The following is a 25,063-nucleotide window of genomic DNA, read 5'->3' as shown; positions in this document are numbered from 1 at the left end:
TAGGATGCACTGCCAACTAAACACGCATGTTGGGGCTCCTGAGTCCTGACCCCCCTGAATGTTCGCTCACGGAATCACGGATAATTTGGTGCGTCGAGAAAGAAACATCTGACGTGATGCCTCGAGATGACCGGTGGTCGTCTGGAACTTGCGGAGAACATAGATGTAAGGGCCTGTTTGGTTCCTTCCCCTCCTCCTAAAATTCCTGTCACATCGAATGTTTGGACACATGCATGGAGTATTAAATATAGACTAATTACGAAACTAATTACACAACTTGTGACTAATTTACGAGACGAATCTTTTAAGCCTAATTAGTCCATGATTTGACAATGTGGTGCTACAGTAAACGTGTGCTAATGATAGATTAATTAGGCTTAAAAAATTCGTCTCGGAAATTAGCCTCCATCTATGTAATTGGTTTTGTAATTAATTTATATTTAATGCTCCTTATTAGCCTCTAAACATTTGATGTGACATAAATTTTAGGAGCGACTAAAGAACCAAACACCCCCTAACTCTGGCAACTTTTTTTAAACCACAAGAATTCAAAATACATTTTCCATAGAACATTCGCCGTGCCATGGCCCACCGTCTGCGTGACATCATGAGTGACGTCATCGTACCACAGGCAACGTGGGAATCCATGCTTCACCCACTTTGACAGGATTTTCTTTTTGAAAAATCTTTGACAGGAAATTTCAGTCCTACCAGTTTTCACCTTCCCATTGCCCAATGTCAGGTCGACAACAGAATGAACTGTCCATAATAACAAAAACATGCAGACTAGTACATCAGAATTCGTCACCAAATTTCGTGGGGTATTTAGAGGCTTTACCTCTCCATTCGTCAGCACAGCACAAATATGCTTGCGCCAGCCTAGGTCAAAAACACAGAAAAAAAATCAGAAACGCAGGGAAAAAAATCTTGTGGTTCATTAATGCTTTCGAAGCCTTCGAAGCCCCACTATGCCATCTAGTCACACTCTCTGACTCCTGTTCCATCCAGGAAATTCTAACCGTAGAAGAGTCTGCACCAACCGGGATGACCATGGCACTTAATGCACCAGAGCACATGCCTGAAATCTGTTTACGATACCATGATGTTGACCTGATACCACTTCAGAACTGTAAGCTTAAAAATAACCAGTTGCTTGTTGCCTTGCTACTCCAGTTGTGGATGAATCACATGCATGGAACCCTGACCACATTGGTAGAACAAAAGATTCCTTAGCTTCTGATTATACCACCAAATTCCAGCATGCAGTGTTTTGATGTTTATCCATATAAAGCACTGTTAAAGCTGCGATCATGCTAGGAGATAGGAAATTTGATGACAAGCCTGAGTAGCCAATCTCTTCCCTTAATAAAGTATCCCGTTTCTTGATGGGTTCATAGAGAACCTTGAATACTTGGTCAGCTGATTCAATTTGCATCTGGCGGATTTGATCGTTGGAAATAACCTCACTGGTCCAATCAAATGGGATAGATGCCATGAGGTCCAATTCACATCGTAAAATGAAAACAAAATATTGCTAAAAAAATGGAAACACAATGTGACTACTGAAAACACAGAAGAGGCAATTGTAGTAACAAGCAATAAAGTTAAGGAGCTGAGACACCTGAATGTATGACAGGCCTATAGGCTATGGATGCCAATATTATCTTTGAAAATTTACTACTGGGGGAAATTGGTTCTGTAGCACGATAGAACATCATTTTCAGAAAATACCACTAGAAAATCTCCATCACATCAAATATCACCCAAAGAAAATACTAATCGGGAGATCTTTTCATGTTATTTTCTAAAAATGATGTTCTTTCGATGCTACAAAACCATTTTCTCCTTATTGATCTATACCCATTCATACGCAAAACCTGATCAACTATCAAAATGGGTTCTCTGCCATTTCTAATTGTTCACACTACGACATTACAAGCGGTAGGGAGCCAGTGGCGGATCCAGCAATCTGGCAAGCTTTGGCGGTCGCCAGACCTGCCAGCCGGCTGGAGCCTGCAATCTCTCTCTTTTCTCATTGGTCACCGAAGGAGATCAGCTAGGTTGAAAGCATGAGCTGATGGTGCTCAAGTACATTGGTTTGTGCACCTTTGCATGTCCAAAATAGAAACATATTTGTTTATTAAGACTAGTACTATCTATAACATCACTTTATCAAATTTGTTCGCTGACCAGTGAATTTGCACTCCTATTGAACTGAATAATTTACATGGTTGCCCCCTAACACCGTATCCTGCATGATATGTTTTACAGTGCTTTTTTAGAAACTAGGCAACTACTCCCTCCGACTCTTTTTATCTATCGTTCTCACTTTCCGAGAAGTAAAGCGTACTCAACTTTGACCAAATACATAAAAAAAATATATTAATATTTATGATATATAATTAGTATCATTAGATAGATCGTTGAGTCTATTTTCATAATAAATTTATTTGAAAATATAAATATAGCTAATATTTTCTACAAGTTTAGTCAAACTTTAAAAAGTTTGACTAGCACGCTTTCCATGGCGACAGATATTAAGGGACAAAGGGAGTAGATTCCAGCTTGGGGTGTGGATCTGTGGATGGTAGGGCATCCTCAACAGACCACTTAGGTGGATGTGAGAGGCTAAAGAAAATAATATTTTACATTCTCTTTGCATGCAGCAGACCACTCTCTGTGTTATCAGCTCTCACAGATTCTCGATCGACGTAAAATAGCTGGGCGATTTGTTCATCGCTATTTAGTGCTCTCTCTCCTCTATTTCTTTCGCCATATTAGATCATGTCCTACTCAGCAGACTATGTCGTCCATTGTTGGGACGCCTGTAGTTGACAACACCCTACACGATAATGCCAAGCTCTTGCACGTTGCACCTATAGGGATGGATAGCTTTGCCATAGGTGGATTTCAATCCTGAATCCGCCACTGAAGGGAGCAAAACCTGTTTGTTCTATGACATGACTTGTAAAAAAATGATTTAAGAAAAATAGTTCTGACATACAAAAAAATGGAAACTATAATCACTCCAATAAGGAAGCTTAACAAAAGGTAACATACCAATTGTTATTCATTTTCATAAGTGATTGGGTCATAATTAATGTCAAATCCCACATTAACTTCGTAGCAAAGAACCAGAAAAAATTACGATTCCTATCCCACATTTGTATCCTTCTATAATAGGTGGTACTCTAAGCTAGACCATGGGTGCAGAAAAGAAGGCAAAGAAACCCTCAAACTCTCAAACTCTAAATATTGCATATTCCAATTCACTAGAGGAAGTGCATATCAATAGGTTCAGCAACTTTAATGGGCAATTCAGTGAAGGCCCTTGATTGTGATTATTTTGGATAGTAAGATGCTCCTCTTGTACCTCTAGAAAAAAAAAATGTCTAGGTTAGAAACATGTTACCTTAATTTTGCAGCTAGATTCTTAGCTGTACAAGCCCGAAATAGGATCTCAGGCACAACAGGAGAATTCAAGAGAATGTTGGGCAGAGAAATAAAGTTTATCTTTTTCCTCAAGTGGATAAAGCATTCTGTAATGAAATGAGCTTGGTAAGCTACCACACAGGGTAGTCTTGCTAACATTAGTTCCATAACAGCTGTACCTGAAGTACATAATGCTGCTCTACTAGCCTGCAAAAGGAAGCATTACCTTCTTAGTTCACTCAAGGGATGCTGAAAGTGCAATCAAATTTGCAGTAGCATCTAGCAATTAACTGCAACAACTAAGTTACGTGATGACAGTTTGCACAGGCAGACCTGGCTGCTTAAGTTACAGACACTAAAAGTTAAACCGCGAACCAGGAATTTCTCATTAGCTCTATTTGTTATACTTTACTTGATTGGGTCGAGACGTAACAGATGCTAATGAGGATTAGATAATCTATAATCATACCAACATGTGTACTCCACACATCTCAAGTAGGTCTGAACTAATTGATTGTGAGATACTATGGGTGTGTTTGGTTGGGTGGCCAACCCCTAGCCTGGCTCCCTGGAGCCAATTTTGGTCTGTTTGGTTGTCTGGAAGTGGGCTGGGGTCTGGCTAAGGCCGGCCATCCGTACCCCTTTAGCCTGGCCAGGATTGAACGACCGAATCGGTCGTTCAACTGGAGCCAGGTCCGAGCTAGCCCCCCTGCTCGTTCCCCTCACCCCCGGACGCCCTCACCTCCCGGGCCTCCCGCGCGCCAGATCTCGTCGCCGGAGAAGAACACGAGCAGCCTTGCCGGAGTCGAGGTGCTCCACCCTCCCGCGCCGTGGACCTCCACCCTAGCCAAGAGTCGCCGCGGCATGGACGTCTTCCTCCACCCTCTCTCGCGCGCCAAATCTCGTCGCCGGAGAAGAACGCGAGCACCCTCGCCGGAGTCGAGGTGCTCCACCATGGTGAGGCTGCTCCACCCTCCCGCGCCGTGGACCTCCACCCTCGCCGAGAGTCGCCACGGCGTGGACGTCCTCCTCCACGGCGCTAAGGACGTGCACGGAGCAGAGGCGGCGCCGTGCCGCCAGTGCTCGCCGTGGGGCGCGAACACAAGGTCCTGGAAGCCGTACATTAGGATCTCGGCCGTGCGGAAGTAAGGCCGTGTGCCGAAGGTGCCGTCGTGCTCGCGTATGAGCGCCATGGCAGCGGCCGGGGAGGAGGCCACCAGCGCGGGTACCTGGCCGAGGCAGAGCCGCATGAGGTCGAGCGCGCCGTGCGTCGCGGCGAGCGCGCGCAGGGCGCGATGGGGGAGAGCACCCGCTTGGTGCAGCCGTGTGTCATCGGTTTGTTGCAAGAACGCAGAGGATGCCCACCACTTGCAAGAACGCAGAGGATGCCCACCACTTGTTCGACAAAATGCCTCATAGGGGTAACCTTACCAATTCAGAGAAGAGGTGACTGTATCAAAACAAACCAGACAACCAAACACACCCTGGGGCTAGCCAAGCTTAAACAGCACAGACAACCAAACAACCAGGGATTGACTTGGTGGGAGCAGGCTAAGGCTGCCCAGGCCAGGATTCTAGCCAGGCTAGAAGTTGGCCAGGAAACCAAACACACCCTATCTGGCCGGTTGGGTTCCAACTCCCAATAGCTATTACTTAATAGCAGCATGTGTATCTTTGAATATGTTGCAATTAACAAACCAATGATCTAACTGGCTGTGGTAGAAAACACACATCTACTTAATTGACAAAGATTCAGGATAATGTGCTGAGCCTTCTGTCCACATTGACAGAAGTAACCGCTATCCATGACATGTCAACAACAAACTGTTCTCAGAGAGCCACTGATAATAACCAACTCTACAACTATAATTAATTTGCTGACATAAATCGACAAAGGATTCAGGTGCCATCTTGGAATGGCAATGACACATCTTCCCCTACTAAAAAAAGGGAGGCTGTGTTTAGAGGAAATGGTAATCTGGCAAGAATACCAGGTAGAGCCTTGTTCTCCACAATCAGCGCTCAAGCACCCCATTGAAACTGCATACCATCGCAGTGACAAAACACAAGGGTTGTCTCTTGTATAAAAAGAGATTGACCTGCATATTACTTTCTGTCCATTATGTAGTTATACTTTCTTATGATCCAGTGTCACAATGTAGATCTGATCTTAATAACAGAATTATTTCATAAATCACCTAAGACAAAATGGACAGAAGCATGCACAATCCACTAACTGCACTAATCAACAGTTGTCTAAATTTCTCTTTTATTTTATTCTTTTATTCCTGTGCAGCCGATAGAAATCAAACATGAAGCTTTTTGAGAATGACTGTGATAATCTAGAATTCAACTGTTAGGAAGGTATGGTTATTCAAAAGATATTCACGTGAAACGAAAAATAAAGGATAGAAACTATGTGAAATATATCGTCAGAATGAAATGGAGCTTGAGAATTAGACTTCAGACGTGAGCTCACACTGAATGCATTGTATCTTTCCTTAAGTGATCCCCCGGGTATCAACACCACTGGAAAAGGTCCTGACTGAACAACCTTTTCAATATAGGTCCTCACATCTCGATGTGGAGCAACTGGGATTACTAATGATAGTTCATTAAATGTTTGTCTTAAGTTCTGCACAGTATGCAAAAAGATCGGAAGCATTCGAACTACCTCCTGCATCCTACTTCCAGGCAACATGGTTATGATTGTGGCACCTAGCAAGGGTGTATTTTTCATTAGAAAGCGGGCATGCATTGACCACACAATCAACAACTGCACATTAAGACTTAGTGCACTAAGACTAAGAAACATTGATACAACTCCATAGAGGTGAATACACGACGTCTTGATATGAACCATTATTGATGAATGCAATTCGATGGTTTTTGCGTCACTCAAAATATAATAATAATATATCTATCATGTTTGCACATAGAACATATAGCTGACTATCATCACCTTTGAATCCACAGTAGCATCAGTTGAAATAAATGGAGCCTTCATGATGGAATATGTACTTCATTTTTTTCAGATTTAGTTATATGTTTCACAATTGAGGTTGAAAATTAATATAAATGTGACCCACAAGTTGTCTAGCTGATTTGAAAGCGCTCCAAAAACAGAACAATTCACAATGATTGCTCCAACAGAACAAATCTAAATAGAAATTTTGTCAACACAGTAGCCTTGAATTTTAATCGAATTGATCAAGCTGCAATACCAACAAAATGGATTTTCATAGCTAAACAGCCTGGGACTAACTGTAGAAAGTAAGTGTGCATGCGATTACTGGCAGTTAGAAACAGCAAGAGTAATTTACATATTTGAAGTTGCATCATTATCGGACAGCAAGCTTAGCTACTGGAAAACAGTGTCTAGTTCCTTCCAAGGTAGTAAGGTTTAATTCCAAAAGACACTTCAGAAAGAACATATATGGCGCACTAATCTGATAAGTATGAGAGAAAAACAAAAGGCAGAAGGTAGCCATTGGCACTTACAGTCTAGGATCTTGTGCATGTAAAAAGTAGTGGCAAACAAATCATGTGTATGATTACCTGGGGACACCCCATGTTCCAGTCGGAAAGCTTCACAACTTCTTTGATACTTGGACTTGTCAGAGGACAATTCTGCCCCCTATAATTTTTTCCAGATGAGGAGTTAAATTGTAAGTAAAAAAAAACAGTGATCTCATGAGAGCTACAATGGATTGATCTTGAGTCTTGACAATTGAATTACATGATATAAACATTTCCAGTTTACCAGATCAAAATGTTGTCTTTGCAATGAAATAATTTATCACTTGCAAATGACAAAGAATACATCAATACAATGTTCAGTAGTTACTGCATATCAACGGTACATTAGATGAGCACTAATACACTACACATAGGCTTTGCACCCTCTCATCTTTAAAGCTACATTTTACCCTCAATTCACTGTAAGCCATATGACTGCATGTGACTTTCTTGGTTTAATACAAGGTCTTTATGCAAGAAAATATTAACTGGCCACATGGAGAGAGATAAGGTATGAAAAGTGTTTGGGAAAAGATGAAAGAAAGATTTGGATAGAAAAACTTTGAATTGAATAATTCTTTAGGTTAATGTCATTGCTGGCTTGATGGTGAGCTAAAGCTACACAGGTCCTTACCATGTTTAGGCCAATCGCATCATCCAATAAGGGGTGGCCCACATAAGTAGCAGGCAACCCATTTAATCTGCATATTTCTTCCTCAAATGGAAGAATACACAACATGTGATCCACAAAATTATGCAATTTAGAGAGCCTGCTTTCACCACCTTTCCAGGCCCAGAATGATGGCGAAACATAATGGATATGCAGAGGACTTTGAACCTTCTGATTGCTTCTGCCTAGACAACAGAAAAAATTTATTCCATATTTGCTGATGAATGAATTAATCAAGAGAAATGCTTCCATTAACACCCTTACATTTCAATTGCTTCAACAGTCGAAAACAAAACCCCTTTGAATCAACTGTAACCACAGCATGAGGTTGAAATAGCATAGCCGCATTTGCAGTATCCTCAATTTTCCTCTGCAGAATTAAAGTGAGTATAATTAATGTCAAGTGCATCATATGAACAGAAAGCAAAGGATGAGGCACACACACATGTAGTACCTTGATACTATATATGTGCGGCAGCAGCTCCCACATGCCCATAATGGCAATTTCTTCCATGGGAAAAAGTGATTGCAAACCTTCCTTGCACATTAATTCACTACATTGACAAAAGAGTATGTATAATGGGGAAAGAAATGAAAGACCATAAGACCATATTTGAACAAGAACAAATGATAGGATCCACGTTCCAACTTGAAACTGGGATTGGATCAAATTGCAGATGGAGAAGCTAAACAATGCAATTATGCTGAAGAGAGCATTTCATGGGTACAGGGAGCACATGATAATTTCACACTTTGCCTTCAAATATAAGAATACAGAAGATACCTGATTACAAAAATGACCCTATGAAATTTGATCAGGAAGTATGTGCGTATATAAATGAGATCATAAATTGAAGAATGGTCGAAACTCAACAATAAATCTTTCTTATGATGGAGAAAAGGAAAAGAAAAACAAGTTCAAATGTATGATGTTGTCTTTGATTTATTTGTGTCTTCTAATCTTCTTCATTCTCCTCTTCTAGAGAGAAGAAAATGAATAAATGTTCGCTTTTCTCAAGCAAGGAGTCAGACAAGTAAAGAAACCAAACCATTTGGGCCAATAGAATCAGGAAGAATGGTGACACCATCCTAGTATCCTTAATGTGCTGAGCCTCAAAGAAATATTGTCTCAACGAGTACCACATGTCAGTATAACAAGAACAAATGAAAATTCAACATATCTATCCCTGCCTGAAAATTAATTAAAATGTTGCATGCCTCTTATCCTGACGTTTTTCATTCACCTCTGCAAGTTCTATGTTTCAAGTGGGAATGGATGCAATCAAACTCTATAGGCTATCCAAAAACTAATAGTGTTTGGTTTGAGGAATGGGTTAGTCCATCATCTTCTCCTTACTTTTTTTTTGTTTGGTTTGTGGAACGGAATGGGTTGATGCATCATTACCTCATTCCTCACGACTAATAAATATTATTAGTGTGAGGAATGGAGTCATTCCACCAAATTTGAGGAATGGACTCACAATGCACCACCTCGTCTAGAATGGTTTGATTCCTCAAACCAAACACCCTATAAATGTCGCTTCTACCTTCGTTCTGCTCAATAACTTGGATTGTATAGCATTTATTTGACCGCAACCACAATAGCCACAATTGTTAGATGATCCCCAACGGTGCATAGGTGTGCATTGCACCAATGTGCATTGACATGAGAAATCAAATGTGTGATGTGAACCTCGGTAAAACTTCGGGAGTAAGTAAACCCGAGTTTGAGGCCCTAAATCTTTGACGGTACGAGGTATTGAACCAAAAGACGGACGAGGCAGAACACATACCCGCCAACGCCAGCGAAGCGGACGGGCACAGGGGACAGCGCCCTGAGAGACGCCATGAGTCGCGAAGCGAGCGAGTCGCCGGATACCTCGCCAGCGACCACGAACACCCTGAGCTCCCCATCGCGAGCGGCAGCGTCCACAACCCTACCGTATGAGAGCGCGCGCGCGAGGGGCCTAGGCGGTCGCGCTCGCCGACGCCCCTCGGCTGCGATCCATCGCAGTAGCATCTGCCGCGTCAGAAGAAAGCGGCGCCGGACGGAGTGGAGATTGGAGAATGGCGAATTGGAGAGTCGAAGCCTGGGCGTGGGCGAATGGGCGAAGAAGCCCAACACAAGTCGGCCTACCTGGCCGGGGTGTCTGGCGTGGGCCTTCCGCACACGTCAACTGAAACCCCAAAACCCTCGAGCTGCTGCGCGCGTGGGCTTGCCGCTCCCAACAACGCAAAAATATCACGATCCACCCTTCCCAGCTGCCGTCGCCGCCGCCGCCGCGAACGAGATGGCGGCAGGCCTTTTGCTCCGCGGTCTCCGCTCATCGGCGAGCCAGGCACATATCCACTCTCTTTCCCATGCCTCCTCCCCGTCGGCGCTGGGGTCTTCCCTTCTACGCCGCCTCTACTCCTCTGCGGCGGCGTCAACCGCCGCCTCGGCTGCTTTCACGCCCGGCGGCGTCATGGACCCGTCCCGCATCCGCAACGTGGCGGTGATAGCCCACGTCGACCATGGGAAGACGACGCTCATGGACCGGCTCCTGCGACAGTGCGGGGCCGATATCCCCCACGAGCGCGCCATGGATTCCATCAGCCTTGAGCGCGAGCGCGGCATCACCATTGCCTCCAAGGTAGGTAACACATCTCGCAGGGCCCGTGCTTGCATGCGTGGTTAGTGAGGCTGGAGCTGGGATTCTTATCCTACTACCATTTCGTTGGGCAACTTGCGTGCATCACAACAATGATCTTAACATAATCCGCCTCAGAGGCCATTCTCAATTTTTGATTTCTGTGTCCCATAATTTTGACATGCACTCCTGAGTCCTGAGTAACACTTCGACCTTTAATTGACTTCGTTGTGTTTGAATTCTAATTGGTCAGAGGATGGATGTCAGCATGTCACGACTGATTCAACTACTGTTCTGAAGTGTATACTGTGCTTGATGACTCATGTGGTTCACTTGTATCAATTTACAAATACCTTATGAGAAACGAAAGTAGCATTTGGCCCAATACTCTTTATTCAACATTACCCGCACTCATGCATCCTTGCAGTGATCACTTAATCCTCGCTTTTTTTTTCCGTCCGGTAGCGTGAGTGGACTGTATTAGAAGTTTAGAACTTTCCTATGATCTGTAGTAAGTATATCATTTATTATATGTTAGGCTACTTGTCTTCATGCAACAAATATAAAATCCGATATGCCATCAATCCACATTCTAGAATCAAGAGTGACAAGTTGGTGTGTCGGTGCTGCATAAAGAATTGTTAAGTTGCTATTGGAAACCACTACACTGTGTATAGAAGATTTTGTGTAGATCATTTCTTATTCATTATTCCTGCAATGATTAACTTGCCATCTGATTTCTCTTGTTAATGTGCACACAACATATCATGATAAATTTGTATACCTAAATTTAGTCTTAATTACCCTGCTTGTTAGAGGCTTAGAGCTGAAATGACACAGAAACTGTTATGTTATCAGCACTTCAATTACAAGGGTCTCATAATTAAAATAGTAATCAGGTATTTATCTGATATTAGGCTGTATATAGATTATAGAATAGGATCTACTAACTGCTCCTTTGCATGTGGATGATACTTAACTTGCTACTGACTGTAGGCTCAGAACATTCTTTCATGATCTTGAAGAGCTTGATTAACAACCATTATGCGGCACTTCCATTTTGTGTCTAGTAAATCAGAAATGAAGAATCTACTCAAGAACTTAGGAAAAAAGGATTAATTGTGTTCCAGTAGTTCTCACTAAATTGAAGTTAATAAAATAATTTCAAACTACAAAGCATTGTATTCCCTTTGTATGTTTAGTAAGATATAGCATTAATCTGACCTGTTGATATGATACGACCGTTTATCCCATTTAAATGGCCGTTTTGCCCGTCTAAGTGGCTGTTTAGCCCGAATAATGGCTAAACGGCAAGTGACCAACTGTTTACCGTTTAGGATAACACTAATGATAAAAGTTTGGCATGCCAGCTAACTTATGTAATATCTCGCGTGCCAAGTTAGTTTTGATGTTTACACCACATGTGCACTCTTTCACCATATGCAAGATTGATTTGAACTAACATCTGCATAGTCTGGTTGATAAACATGCTGGACAAATCACATGCAAATCAGGTGCTCATAATGCACTCTGATTAGCGTACCCTACCCTTATTTCCTATTCCTAAGTTCCTGCACTATAGTGAAGTATTGCTGTATTCCATATAGAGCATGCCATATGAAACCTTTAGCAATACTGCTTGCTGATGTTGGCTACTTTTAGGTCACTTCTGTCTCTTGGAGGGAAAATGAACTCAACATGGTCGATACACCTGGCCACGCTGATTTTGGTGGTGAGGTATGTGGTCCTCATATAATTTTCTATGATTTGGACCAAAATGTAGATTTTGATGTGATGTACAATATGATCGTTGCCAAATTTGTTGCAGGTTGAACGAGTTGTTGGGATGGTGGAAGGAGCTGTCTTGGTTGTTGATGCTGGGGAGGGACCTTTAGCACAAACTAAATTTGTGCTTTCAAAGGCTTTGAAGTATGGCTTGCGCCCAATTCTTCTCCTCAACAAGGTTGATAGGCCTTCAGGTCTGCATCATTATCAGACGTTAACGTTATTTCAGTAGTATTTTCTGATTGCAATGGATCAGGTTAAAGACACAACGAAACGATTTTTCTTTACAGGGAAACCATTTTTAGTGTTCATCATTTTAACTGAAATGCCATTGCACCATTATTTGTACTAGTTTGTTCGAGTAAACTAACTGATAAAGAGTCTTATGGTGAGCATGTACATCTAATTTGTTACAGTAATATGACTAAATGCAGACTACATGACATCTGAAGTTAAATGGGTTGAATGATAGGTTGATTTAAATAAGGCAAGGGGAAAACAAGTAGAATGTAGATGCTTTAAGATCCCCCCCACCCCCCACCACCACCACCACCATCAGGAGCCACTAGAAATAAGTAAATTAAGATGAAATAGTTTTGACCAAAACTTCTAAATATTTGTTTGTTCGCCAAATTTAATTTGGAAGCTGAACTTTATGCAATGTAGACTTCTTTTAATTAGATGAAATGATGCTATCCACAATTGTTTAACTCTCTTATGTTGCATCAACAGTTTCTGAAGAAACCTGCAATGAAGTAGAGAGCTTGGTTTTTGATCTTTTTGCAAACCTTGGTGCTACAGGTCCAGTCCTGCTCTTCAATTTGGTTTCTTTAAAGTTCTTTCTTTTCTTTTTGTGAACTTGTTTTGTTTGGTTTTTGCAGAAGAACAGTTAGATTTCCCAGTTCTTTATGCATCCGCTAAAGAAGGGTGGGCTTCCTTAACTTTCACTAAGAGCCCCCCTGATAATGCAAAGAATATGTCTTCATTGCTCGATTCCATTGTACAGCATGTTCCTTCACCAAAAGCTGATCTTGAGGCTCCATTCCAAATGTTGGTTAGTATGTACTTGAAGAACACCAAAACTTGATTTTGTTTGAGATGAGGGTTGTGTCTGCAATTTCTTTTCATTCTTTAATTCCATCCTTAGTTATGCATATGGTAGAATCACTGGCCATAGGAGATGTCTTTATTTGTATGAGTTCCACTTGATTTGCAACTAGAAGAATAAACAGGCCTTTCATTCTTACAATATTCGCTTCGATGCCACAGTCCATGGTACCGATTTGCCATCCCATTTACTGTTCACCAGTGATCTCTATTACTGCTTGGGTTGGTACCTGGTGAGAGGACATCATAAACAAAAGGAGGCTGGCGGGATTTAGGGTAGGTGGAAGGGACGAGGGAAGTACTGTCAAGAGGCACCTAGGATGGCTCATGGCCCACGTTCCAAGCTAGCATCCTACACCTGCCCTCATCAACCCTTGACCTTCATTTATGGCTACCATGTCCCAGTACTGATCCTGAACCCAGTCGCAATATGTTTAAGGAATTGCTCTCTGTTTAAACGAATGAGATTATCAGTAAAGAATAACAGAAGGATAAGTTCTTGCTACACCAAGAGCCTGGTCCCAGGCAGGAATGCTCCCAGTCGAACACATGAAATCTCACTTTGAAGGTAGTAATTCACTTTTCTTTCACAGGTTTCCATGATGGAACGTGATTTTTATCTAGGACGAATACTCACTGGGAGAGTAAGATCTGGAGTTGTCCGTGTTGGTGACAAAGTCCATGGTCTTCGCAGTACAGATGATGGAGTTCAGAAGATTGAAGATGGAAAGGTCTGTCAGAACATTGTGCCCCTTTTCCTTTCAAATTCTGATAATATTATTTTTTCCTTCATTATGTGTTAATATTGTCTTACTGAAAAGCCTCAACGACTTATACAAATTATACTAAATAATGTAGGTTGTCAAACTCATGAAAAAGAAAGGCACAAGTATGGTAACAGTAGAGGCTGCAGGGGCTGGTGATATAATTTCAATGGCAGGATTGGCTGCTCCAGCAATTGGACATACTGTGGCAAATTCAGAGGTAGCACTATATGCTTTGATTGGCCACTTAACCTTGTCAATTGCCTCAAATTTACTTCTACCTCTGGTCATAAAAACATGTCCTTTAGGACAAGGTTTGATCAAACCATAAAAAGTACAAGCATCAATAACACTTAATTATTTAGTTTGGAAACATGTAAAGTGGTTGCTATTTTTAGGTATTGACTGCTCTGCCTACAATTGAGTTGGATCCTCCCACAATATCCATGACATTTGGCGTGAATGATTCACCGTTGGCTGGCCGGGATGGTACTCATGTAAGTACCAAATAACTTCCCTCTACATCGTACTTAATGGTGTTATTATTATTTTTATTTTCTTCTGATCAAACCTTAGTCTTCCATTGGATTTTGTGAACAGAAGATTAAAGAGCTTGCACACTTGTAAAAACAAGAGTATGATATATGAGATAAAATAAGATTTCAGCTTATGTTTATCACATGAACAAAATTATAAAAATCAACTAGACCTAGATGAGCCGTGATTTAATATTTGATTTATGATTACCTTGAGTCCCCTGAAAATTGTTATAGAACAATCAGTGTACCTTATATATTTTGATTGACAAATCAAGTTCATGATGTGGATAGCTTGCATGGAGAGAGAAACATGCTAGTGGGGTTTGCAAATATAAGATATATAGATATAGATATAGATTTGCTCCACCCCTTTACTTAAACTACTAATCAGAACGTAGTTTCTGTCATTGTTATGGACGTGGGCCTTGGCCTTGAGCAGCAGGATGATGCACAGTAGAAGAAGTGCACCGGCCAGCCAACAGAAACTTGCATCCAGGAACTATGTTAGTCGCGTTAGTGGTTAACTAGTTAGTTTGTTAGATGTGCATATCCATCTGTTAGCCTTATCAATCTGTTAGCAGGTGTGCTAGTCTCTACATAAAGAGCACGCCATCTGCTTTGTAAACCAAGCAAGAACCCAAAAGAAGCAGTCAGAGCCTCCAGAGGGAGGGAAACTAGCCAGTTCTTTGTGCTATCCCGTCCATATTAGTCATTAATTTGATAACTAAGTCAAGACTTAATGATGCTTCTTGTTGTTTTCCTAAACGGAACACCAGTGATCAGCCTCATTTGGTTAAAGGCATACATCCAATAAGAGCTATTATCAACCAGCTTCACTTGTTGCTCAGTACCGACTAAACATGGACAGTTGGACTGGACTGAACTTGATTAAATATATAGGATGACATTCTAGTATGTCATTTTAAAGCTAGGAATATAAAATTTGTATTTGCTAACAGCGTGTTTGGTTCATGGATTGAGTTTTATCTGACATGAGTTAGTCCAGCATGCAACTAGAATGGGTCCATCTGTCATTTTCTCGGAATGGATCCATTCTGCAGAATCACCTAGCTGTTGGCTTGCGGGAGCACTGTGCAGAGTGTCTTCGTGACTCATGAGTTCAGCTCGCGCTGCAAACCAAACAGCTCAGGGAGGTTCAGTTTCTGGTTCCAATGATTCCATAGAGTCATCACACGAACCAAACATGCTATAAAGGAACACAAAAACAACTGCTCATATGGCTTTACTTTCTATAATTTTGCAGCTAACTGGAGCAAAAATTGGTAACCGCCTGATGGCAGAGGCAGAAACGAATTTGGCTATTAATGTTCTCCCTGGACCATTATCAGAATCTTATGAAGTTCAAGGAAGAGGAGAGCTTCAGTTAGGTCTGGATTGTTGATGAAACCCCACCTATTCTACTGTATAACTGAACTTAAGTTAACTCTTTTGGAAGTTCCCCATACTTTGTTTAATGTGTAATCAAGAATACAAAATGATGATCTGTGTATGTTCCAGGAATATTAATCGAAAACATGCGGCGTGAGGGATTTGAGCTTTCGGTTTCACCTCCAAAAGTGATGTGAGTTGCAATTTTTCACGTAATAGCAAACTATATTCTCTCTGATTGCAGATATAGATCATTTAGGACATTGGCATGGTCTATAATATGACACTTCAACTTACAATTATTTTCAAGTTATACTATCTAATTTAAAATAGAGTTATGTATTATGAAAGTATTTTCCATGATGAATCTAGTGACATCCATGTGTTATCAATTTATTTAACTTTTCATGCATTGATGGATCAGATCAAAGAAGTTTGACTTGATTAGAATCCTAAAATAACCTACATTTCGAATTGGAGTAGCTCGATATCTATTTCTATGTTAGGTTTCTATATTAGATTCTGTGGTTCAAAAAGACCAGCTTTCCTTTCCTTGCTGAGCCTCTTTGGCTAAGTTTGAGTTCCCCTTCTCGCCCTTCTCAGGCTCTGTACAGTTTTTCTGTTGTCTCTTTTGTTTTCCTCTATTAGTTTGTACAGTTGTTCAGTTGTTTCTTATTTTTAATAAAATTCTTACAGCGGGGGCCTCCCCTGCTGTATTTACGGTCAAAAAAAGTAATTCCTTTTTATGGCATGGAACTTCATGTGTCAGCAATTTGCAGCTAGCGTATTCATTTTTTTCCTTGAAATAGGTATAAAACAGAGCGTGGTGAAAGGTTGGAGCCTATTGAAGAAGTGACTGTTGAGGTATAAGAAACTATGGTTGAATCACCTAATTTATCTTTGTTTTCTTCTAATATTAATTCTGAATACCAATGAGATATTGTAGGTGGATGAAGAGCATGTGGGATTCGTCTTGGAAACCATTACACACAGGAAGGGTGAAGTAGTTGACATGGGCCCGGTTCCTGGGACAACTGGAAGAACTCGAATCTTCATGACCTGTCCATCTAGGTCAGTTGTTGGTATTGTGTGCTAATGATTAGTTACACCATAGAACCTAGAAAAGCATGTATGGTATCTGCTGAATAACTGTCTTTAGGCTGTAGCCTAAGTTGTTCATGCTTACGGCATACCTATCCGCCTGTTCCCAGCAGGGTTTACTGAATAACCAATCAGTGTGGGATTCCAGAGTTTCTTTTTCCTTCTGTGGAGTATTAAACCAGTTCTGTTATCGTAGTATCAAATGATCTATTGTGGAATGCAGGGGTTTGGTGGGTGTCAAAGGAATTTTCAGCAGCTTTACACGTGGAACTGGATTTATGCACCGTGCTTTCCAGGGTATGATGCTATATTTTTATTGATAATTCAATTCAGTGCTAACTCACATTCAAGTCTGTAACTGATCTATGCTATTGCTAGAACTTGAAATTACTTTCATCCGAACATGGAGGCAAATAATGAACTGGCTTGCCAATTTACTCATCTGTAGGTTTTAATGATATGTGAGCGCTTAGCAGAGATGTTATTTTTGTGTAGTTAATGTTCTAATGCTCATTGAAAAGTCAGAGATTAAACGTAAGCTCTGAAATGATGAATGAAGATAAATGATCTTATAAGTTGAACATAACTATTAAATGGGGAGGATCCAAATTAACCCTATCTGGAACTTTGTGGTGAAGTGGTAGAGTCTCTCCACAAGATTAAACAAAAGTAGGGCTGTTTAGAAATTCCCTTTCCGACACCCACCATGTGTGGGAGCTTTCAACACTGGATACACACTTTTATGTAACTATAGCTTGCTAGATTTAAGCATTTGTGAATCATGTCACTCTTTTTATCATGGCTAGATGGTAATTGCCCTTATGTTTACACGAGCAATGTGTACAACACATATGCGCAGGTTGTAAATCAGTAACATGATGTTAGTTGTGACATAAGATGAGCATTGAGCAACATTGACTGCTTTGTTTGGCCATTAGTCGAACAAGTTCAAATTCATTTGTACCTTCTGCAATGTGTACCTGAGTCATATCGCATTAATTTGTTTGCATGAGCAAATCAGGTCATTATCATATGAAAATCTGGATGGTGTGGGTGTGTGGGTTTGTAAGGGCTTTTACCCCTTCTTTTTTTTAATATAATGACCCAGCTCTCCTGCGTGTTCAAAACAATTGAATCTTACTAATTGCTGAGGACTAACTAGACTTGATGGTTATTTGACGAATTGACGTGTGGTTTCCTGTGATTGCAGCATATGCTAAATACAGAGGTCCACTTGGCAGTGTCAGAAAGGGAGTTCTGGTAGAGCCATTTTCTTCAACTTCATAATTTTCTATTCTATCATGTCCTCTTTGTTTGCCAAACATGTGTTCAAAGAATTAGAAAGCTAATGAGATACTCCTTTAGCAAATAATTTTGCACAACTGAACAAAAAGGGGTCCTGTTGAATGTTGAATAAAAACAAGACTAAATGTCACTGTGCTGTTCAACTCTGACTCAAATTTCTCTATGTTCATATATAGATATCTGTTGGTAAGGGACTTATCACTTCACATGCCCTTATGAGTTTAGAAGCTCGCGGGATCCTCTTTGTATCTCCTGGAATGGAGGTAACTATAGTACATTTTATTGTGAGCTACTATCTTGGGTAAGAGTTGTACTAACCCCTCTTTCGTCCTCCTGTTTGAAAGGCATATGAAGGCATGATAGTTGGTGAACACTCACGTGACAGTGATCTTGAGGTAAGATGATTAAATACAATCACGGCCTATTTCTTTTTCTCTTTCCATACTTGAAATCAACGTCCCTTTGGCAGGTGAATCCTGTGAGAACTAAAGAACTTACAAACATCCGAGCCCCGGGAAAGGATGAAAATGTTCGTTTGTCTCCACCTCGATTGGTATGTTCTTTTTCGCTCTTTTACTGAGATATCATGAGAGATGGTGTTTCTTTTCTGTAAAGGAAACACAATACTGCAACGCCTCATCAATTGGTTAATTGTCCACTGTGACTTAGATCAGCCATGCAAATTCTAGAACCTATTATTGCCATATGATATTATGTTCACACATTGGGGTTCGAGATCTGATGAGAGCAGAGGGAAAATGAGGCTTGTTTTTTTTTATTTGTTTGTTTGGTGAAAAGTTTAACATTCCTCTAGCTATCACAAAATCTTAAAAGAAATTGTTGAACCATGCAGATGAGTTTGGAAGAGGCAATTGGATATGTTGCTGCAGATGAGCTTATTGAGGCAAGTATCATAAGTTCTTAATTCTTGAAACAAAGAATCCTATAGAAATTTCAGCTTTTAATTCTATTTTGTAAGGACTGGAACAAATGTACATGGGCATTTCATTCTTCTACAACCACCAAGTCTTGTTCCAATTCTTCTCTCTTGGGTGGTCTCTATAGATCAGAAATCAGATATCCTCCCGGTAACGTTAGTTTCTGGAAGGTTTTGTGGGGTTTATTGACAATATTGGACACACTAAATCTCTAAACCAAATGGAGATCCTGCAGCCTAGGGTAGAATGCAGTATTATTTCTGTGCGGCTATGCAAAATGATCTCTTGCAGCCAGATAGGGTGTGATGTCACCTTTATCAGATAGTGGAAATGAGTATCCCTAGGCACATCAATCGGTGTTACAATTACATACATGTATACAATAGTCAGTGCTAAAACGAAGAAAATATTTAATAAGCTCTTTCATGTATTTTGGAATTAATAGAAGGTAGGTTTGTTTCTTTAACAAAAGTATCATCTGCAGTATTTTGCTAGTTTAGTTTTGGTGATTCCTTGAAAGTGCAGGTGAGTCCAAAGAGGAAATCTAATCACCTAATCTTTATTAAAGAAAGGAGTTCTCTTATTACTCGATTTACAATTTTGTTCCTGAAGCAACTGGCATTTAGTACCAATCTTCTTTATATTGACATTTGAGCCTCATCAGGTTACTCCCAAGGTTGTACGTCTTCGGAAGAAGTACTTGGATTCCACTAAACGTAAGATGATGAAAAACAAGCCCATGGATTAAAACTCCAGAGACACCAACTTACATCAAGCACTGCCAGTACTACTGTATAAGTTATCATCCAAAAGACAGCATTTATGTATAGGTTAGTGTTCAATGTTGAAGAGCAACCAGAGTTCTTCACCAGATAACACATTTTGCCGGCAGTTTCACCCAGGTTTTACGTTCACACAGGATTGGAATGATGTTTCGTGTGGTTGGGTACTAACAGAATAAGCTCATCATAGGAGGTACTGGCGGTAGGATCCACGCTGTAAGCTGGTTACATATATTTATAGCCTCTTTAACGGTGAATTTTTAAACACCCATAGATATACCTTTGAAGGGTGTATTATTCTTTGGAAGTTAAAGAAGTGAAAGTGAAAGAAAGGCAAGCCTAGGTATTTTGTTTGAACCGGCTTCTTTGTTGACAATTTTATGAGCATGTGTTGCGAGAAATGCAAGGGAACGAATAAATTTGTAACCTGTAGCGTTGTTACACCAGCATTGACCAATACAGGATGAATTTGCGATTGTCCATACTTTTTTCCCTTTTCTTTCTTTTTTTATTTTTTGGTTAGTGATGGTCTGTTCGAACCGTTTTGTACTTTATCCTGTAACTTAGCATAATGAACAAACTCATGGGGTTAATTTGGTTGTCATTTAAAAGCGTTCGATGTGTCTTTTGATTTGCACAAATTCATCGCATGCTTAATTTGGTTTATGGATATGGATTGGCAAGCGAGAGCAATCTCGCATCTGCTGTCTGCTGTGTTAGTTTTGCTCCGAGCGGTGAGCGGCAGGTAGGACGCCAACAAATTGGCTTTGATTTCTAGCTCTGGGCCTTGTAATTCCTTGCTCCAAGCGTTGGCGTCCTTGTAATTCCTTGCTCCAAGCGGTGTGTGGTGTGTTGCAGGCTTATAGGCTGTTTCGATGAATTAGAGCTAGTTGTTAATTGGACTAAAAATTAGTCCAAATTAGCGGTTGGGTAGCTAGTTGGTTAACTAGTTAAAGACTTGCCTATAAATTAGCCACCTATTAGCCCTCTTGTTTCAATGTACTAGAACTAATTTGAGCTAATTTTTAGCTAAGCTAGTGATTAGCCCTTGTACCAAACACTGGCTCTTTCACACATTGCAATATGTAGCATTCGTTGTCGACGCCGGGCAGCAGCAACATGCGTTGGTGGATCAACCGTTATCTATTGGGGTAGGGCAGCACGTCCACGTCGGAGCTCATGCTAACATCCAAACAGTCCCACTACCCACCATTATTTTGTACAGTAAGTTAAACAGTCCCACCACCGATCATTTTCACCAGCATCTACGGCCAGGAAAAAGGAAGAGCCAATTTCGCACAAGCTGATCTTGCTACTTTTCAATTTTCCCAAGCTCAAGTTTACAGGAAGCCACGACCACAAGACCACGTTACTGCTGTCAATGCATATTTTATGGAAATATAGAATAGAGACTGGGTTTATAAAAAGATAACTTGATGCATTATAAATAAATATCCAATGCCTTCATGCCTTCGTGGACTCGTGGTCCATGATTATTGCCGTTACTTCCGTGCTTCGGACTTCCTCTGCTCCTTGGCTGCCGTAAACAAAATAAAATTCAGTGCGTGCCATAATCAACAAACAAATGAATTTCTATACGTTATATGCCGACTGAGAATGCCAAGAGCTCAAGCAATGAGATACGAGCCAATGTAAAGTGCATTGTACAAAACAAAGTTACCACATGTTTTTTGGAGAAATTATTAAACGTAAATATCCATAGGTCAAACAGAAACATGCAAGAAGCAAGATAAAGAAAGGGATGTACCAGCTTTCTCCTCTTCGCGTTTCTTTGCAGCATCAGCCCTTTGCTGTCTTATTAAAGCAAGACGTTCTGCATCCAGAAAATTATAAGGTTTATGGCTCTTTGAAGTTCAGGAGCAGTGTTTCAATACTGACAACAACATTTGATGAGATTGCACGCATTTAGACAATTTATATCAGCTATGAACACCCAAGAGCTGCGCTTGAAGTAGCAGGAAAAGAGTGAATGGCAGGTGTGCATCTTAGCTTCAAAATTGTTTAGTGCATGAAATTCCACAATTGCAGAACATCTAAGCAGGAAATACTTTAATTCATAAGTTAAATTTGGGTGGAAATTCAGCAGTGAATGCAGCAAGGAAGTCTCCATATAACCATAAAACCACTACCGAAACGTGACAAATTTAAAATGTAGACTTAGAATGCTTAAAACTTGAATAGAAGTAAGATCTAATAAGGCTGTGCTTATAAAAATAAGAAGGTAATACCATCGTGTGGTTGTCTATTTCATTAGCAATTTAGCATGGATCCTTTTACCTGTATGTAATGCACATTAGGCATTGTGAAAAGTGAAAAGTGAAAAGTGAAAAGTTAAACGCTAGTCATGGCGAGCTTCAGATGGATGTTGATATTTATTCAGATTATTTTTACTAGTACCCTGTATAAGGCTACCTCCTTCAATGTAATGTATAAAAGGGCGTACCCAGTGCAGAGAGCTCCCGCTCTGTGCGGGGTCTGGAGAAGGGTGTCAATGGCAAGCCTTACCCTCGCTTGTGCAATGCGAGGAGACCGCGACTCGAACCCGGGACCTTCCGGTCACAGGCGGTAAGACTCTACCGCTTGCACCAGGCTCGCTTCAATGTAATGTATGTTTTTACAAAACAAAATGGAAACTGTGATGATACTTCCAGAAGCAGGCTGAGGCTACAGGTTGCTGTGATCTTGTGCATTTTAGAAATACAAAGCCATAACAGTAGAGTATCAGCAAGTGTAACAGAGTTCTCACCCAAATCTTTCCGTGCTTGTTCTGTTTTTCCTTGCTCCTGAAGCTTCATATAACGTTCATGAGCTTTTTGTTTCTCAAGCTCCTCTCTACAGAATGAACATGATAATATGTAAATAGAGTCGATGTATAAGAGCACGTTAAGATAGTAAGCTCATCCCGACCACCCATCAATGGCCCCCTTTTCAGTAATAGGTGAAACATTAACATCAAGAATATGTTTACGCCAAGACAAACAAATGCCTAGGTAGTGAGATAAACATAACAAGACAACTTAGTTAGGTGATCTCTTGCAATTCATAATCATTCAACATCATTTGCATGTGTGTGGCGATTTGGCACAAAAACAAAAGGCTGTCCATTGCATATTTTATTTCTGCGCTGCTCGCAGGCTTCAGTAAGCAGTTTTTCTCATGCCAAATGATATTAGGAAGAAATAGGTATAACAGGGAAAATGAACTGCAAATATCAAAACACAAATTTATTGCCAGTCGAAAAATAAGACAATGGCACATTTTTTTTAGCTCAAATAAGGAAGTGCACCTTTCGCGCCTTGAGAGTTCAGTTGTCTTTCCAAGCTGTAAAATGAATGCTTAGTTGGGCATATGGTAAAAGATGATTCAAATAAAAGAGTACTAAGTAATGCAGCAAAAGTGCTAACAACAATTTGCCTGAGTTACATGGATACATCAGGTCACCCCCGTATCCTGTATCAGATACGTATCCGATACAGATATGTGTGGGATACAGCATGGAGTTGTCTCCATGGAGTATTGGCGCAAAAATAAATAATAGAATTTCAGATACGTGGTCGGAGACGTGTTGAGGTGTATTTTTTCCTCGAATACATAGGAGAGCTGTGTATTATTGCATTAAGAAGAAGAGAACTTAAAAATACAACGCACGCAAAAACACACACACTATACCCACGCCAGATGCACAGATTAGAGAGCTACAATCGTGCCCGTTTCTTCAAAGAACACAACCTAATTTGACAGCTAAGCGAACCTTCAACCTGTCTGCTACCAATCGGGCTAGCCCCTTGGCGCCAGCAATGCACCAAAGTTGAGCCTCCTCAAGGATATTCTAAACACGAGTTGTATGTTGGGAATAGCTCCATTAAACACATAGTTGTTACAATGTTTCCAAAGAATCCAAGCACTGAGGATAATCAGCGAATTCAGCCACACTTGAAGTCCTCAGGGAAGAGAGCAATGATACATATCCACCATTTAAAGAATTCAGGCTTGTATTGAAGTGTTCTGTGGATACGGCCCAGTCCAGTAGGTCCACTGTAACCCCGCCGCGGCGAGCCAGGCAGCCAACAATGAACGTGCACGCCGCCACCCCGCCCGACTTCCTGTTCACCCAGCCGTCCGCTCGTCCCCGCCCATGAGATCGAGCACTGGCCGCATGCTCGAGCAGGCATCAGCTGCGGTGATGCACACCACCCATTTGTGGATGCCTCACGCACGCGGCGCTGCAACGAGCTCACCACCCGCTGGTGATAAATCGCTGGTGAGCCGACCAACACGAGTTAGAGGTGATTTCTTCCCTGCTTCCTCTCCTCTCTTGTAGCAACTCCCTACCACGCCCCCACCCGGCCTTCCCCTGTCAAAATTACTGTAGGACTAATTATTGAAATGCCTGTCAGATTAATCTCGTCTGCAACTGGAGTTGAAAGGGGAAAGGAATTGGATCAGTGATTACTCATCTCCTCCAAGCCTTGGATTCTCATTTGGATTTTGCAAGTTTGAATTTGAGAATTTTGGATATGCTGGACAGAACAACACAATGGCAAGAATGCAAGGCAATTTCAAGTTCCTGCTTGTGTGTTACTGCTTTTAGAATTTTAATATGCCTTATTATTTATTTTAAAAAAATACTAAAATGTATCCGTGCATCGGTTTTTTAGATAAATATCGTATCCGCATATCCATATCCACCCGATACTGATACGTATATCCGTATCCGTGCTGCATAGAAATTAGCTATACATAGCAAAATAATTGTGGGAGTCAAATCCAGCAGGATAACATCATAACACATTGTACGATAATGAATTTCATAGGCAAGTAGATACCAAGGGATGTTCCTCCTTGATTATACAAGATTAAAAAATAACAACAATGCATTTGTATACCATTATGGCTATGACAACATATGGAAGGAAAGACTGGGAAACTGTGAAGCATAGTTGCCTCCTAAAAGCATGGTGATATTAAGATTAGAGAATAAACAAAGATGCTACCAGTAGCCAGCAACTTACGTCAACTTCCTTGGCCTTTATATTCTTGGCTTTCACTAAGTTTGGATTTTCAATCTGAATAATACCCTC

General features: G+C 40.8%; 2 protein-coding genes and 1 long non-coding RNA gene across 4 annotated transcripts; 1 reads left to right on the top strand and 2 right to left on the bottom strand.

Moving 5' to 3' along the window:
• Positions 1 to 658: 658 nt before the first annotated feature.
• Positions 659 to 9,780, bottom strand: LOC136456550 (probable lipid-A-disaccharide synthase, mitochondrial). The gene is made up of 8 exons (XM_066456454.1): positions 9,415 to 9,780; positions 8,076 to 8,175; positions 7,886 to 7,991; positions 7,586 to 7,806; positions 6,991 to 7,069; positions 5,912 to 6,150; positions 3,413 to 3,639; positions 659 to 1,466 (listed from the first exon to the last, which is right to left on the bottom strand). The coding sequence occupies exons 1-8, from the start codon at positions 9,639 to 9,641 to the stop codon at positions 1,241 to 1,243; spliced, it is 1,425 nt and encodes a 474-aa protein (XP_066312551.1). The 5' UTR covers positions 9,642 to 9,780; the 3' UTR covers positions 659 to 1,240.
• A 42-nt stretch (positions 9,781 to 9,822) lies between these two features.
• On the top strand, positions 9,823 to 20,443 carry LOC136456549 (uncharacterized). 2 transcript variants are annotated; one of them, XR_010759446.1, is made up of 20 exons: positions 9,823 to 10,254; positions 11,914 to 11,988; positions 12,080 to 12,230; positions 12,769 to 12,837; positions 12,918 to 13,090; positions 13,737 to 13,874; positions 14,002 to 14,127; positions 14,306 to 14,404; positions 15,711 to 15,834; positions 15,965 to 16,028; positions 16,645 to 16,699; positions 16,782 to 16,906; positions 17,160 to 17,233; positions 18,147 to 18,196; positions 18,418 to 18,504; positions 18,586 to 18,636; positions 18,711 to 18,794; positions 19,095 to 19,145; positions 19,844 to 20,009; positions 20,099 to 20,443. XR_010759446.1 is itself a non-coding variant. In XM_066456453.1 (19 exons), the coding sequence occupies exons 1-19, from the start codon at positions 9,913 to 9,915 to the stop codon at positions 19,925 to 19,927; spliced, it is 2,022 nt and encodes a 673-aa protein (XP_066312550.1). In that variant the 5' UTR covers positions 9,823 to 9,912; the 3' UTR covers positions 19,928 to 20,443. The 2 variants fall into 2 exon arrangements, 1 of the variants encoding a protein (XP_066312550.1); XM_066456453.1 differs by having other exon boundaries at positions 19,844 to 20,443.
• Positions 20,444 to 21,253: 810 nt separating this feature from the next.
• LOC136458987 (uncharacterized) lies at positions 21,254 to 25,063 on the bottom strand. The gene is made up of 5 exons (XR_010760115.1): positions 24,995 to 25,063; positions 23,269 to 23,303; positions 22,729 to 22,814; positions 21,730 to 21,795; positions 21,254 to 21,498 (listed from the first exon to the last, which is right to left on the bottom strand). It is a non-coding gene; the product is annotated as an uncharacterized lncRNA (long non-coding RNA).

The sequence above is a fragment of the Miscanthus floridulus genome, chromosome 6 (assembly GCF_019320115.1).
Source record: "Miscanthus floridulus cultivar M001 chromosome 6, ASM1932011v1, whole genome shotgun sequence".
NCBI classification, from domain to species: domain Eukaryota; kingdom Viridiplantae; phylum Streptophyta; class Magnoliopsida; order Poales; family Poaceae; genus Miscanthus; species Miscanthus floridulus.
This window is presented reverse-complemented; position numbering and strand designations above follow the sequence as displayed.

Bases quoted from the DNA above. Each gene is read 5' to 3' on its own strand.
- LOC136456550 (XM_066456454.1), bottom strand. From the start codon at position 9,641: ATGCTACTGCGATGGATCGCAGCCGAGGGGCGTCGGCGAGCGCGACCG. The intron at 7,807-7,885 runs GTAAGGGTGTTA...TCTGTTGTCTAG, and splicing joins ACTGTTGAAGCAATTGAAAT to GCAGAAGCAATCAGAAGGTT. The intron at 1,467-3,412 runs GTAACATGTTTC...TGATTGGACCAG, and splicing joins AATCTAGCTGCAAAATTAAG to TGAGGTTATTTCCAACGATC.
- LOC136456549 (XM_066456453.1), top strand. From the start codon at position 9,913: ATGGCGGCAGGCCTTTTGCTCCGCGGTCTCCGCTCATCGGCGAGCCAG. The intron at 10,255-11,913 runs GTAGGTAACACA...GGCTACTTTTAG, and splicing joins GCATCACCATTGCCTCCAAG to GTCACTTCTGTCTCTTGGAG. The intron at 19,146-19,843 runs GCAAGTATCATA...GAGCCTCATCAG, and splicing joins CTGCAGATGAGCTTATTGAG to GTTACTCCCAAGGTTGTACG.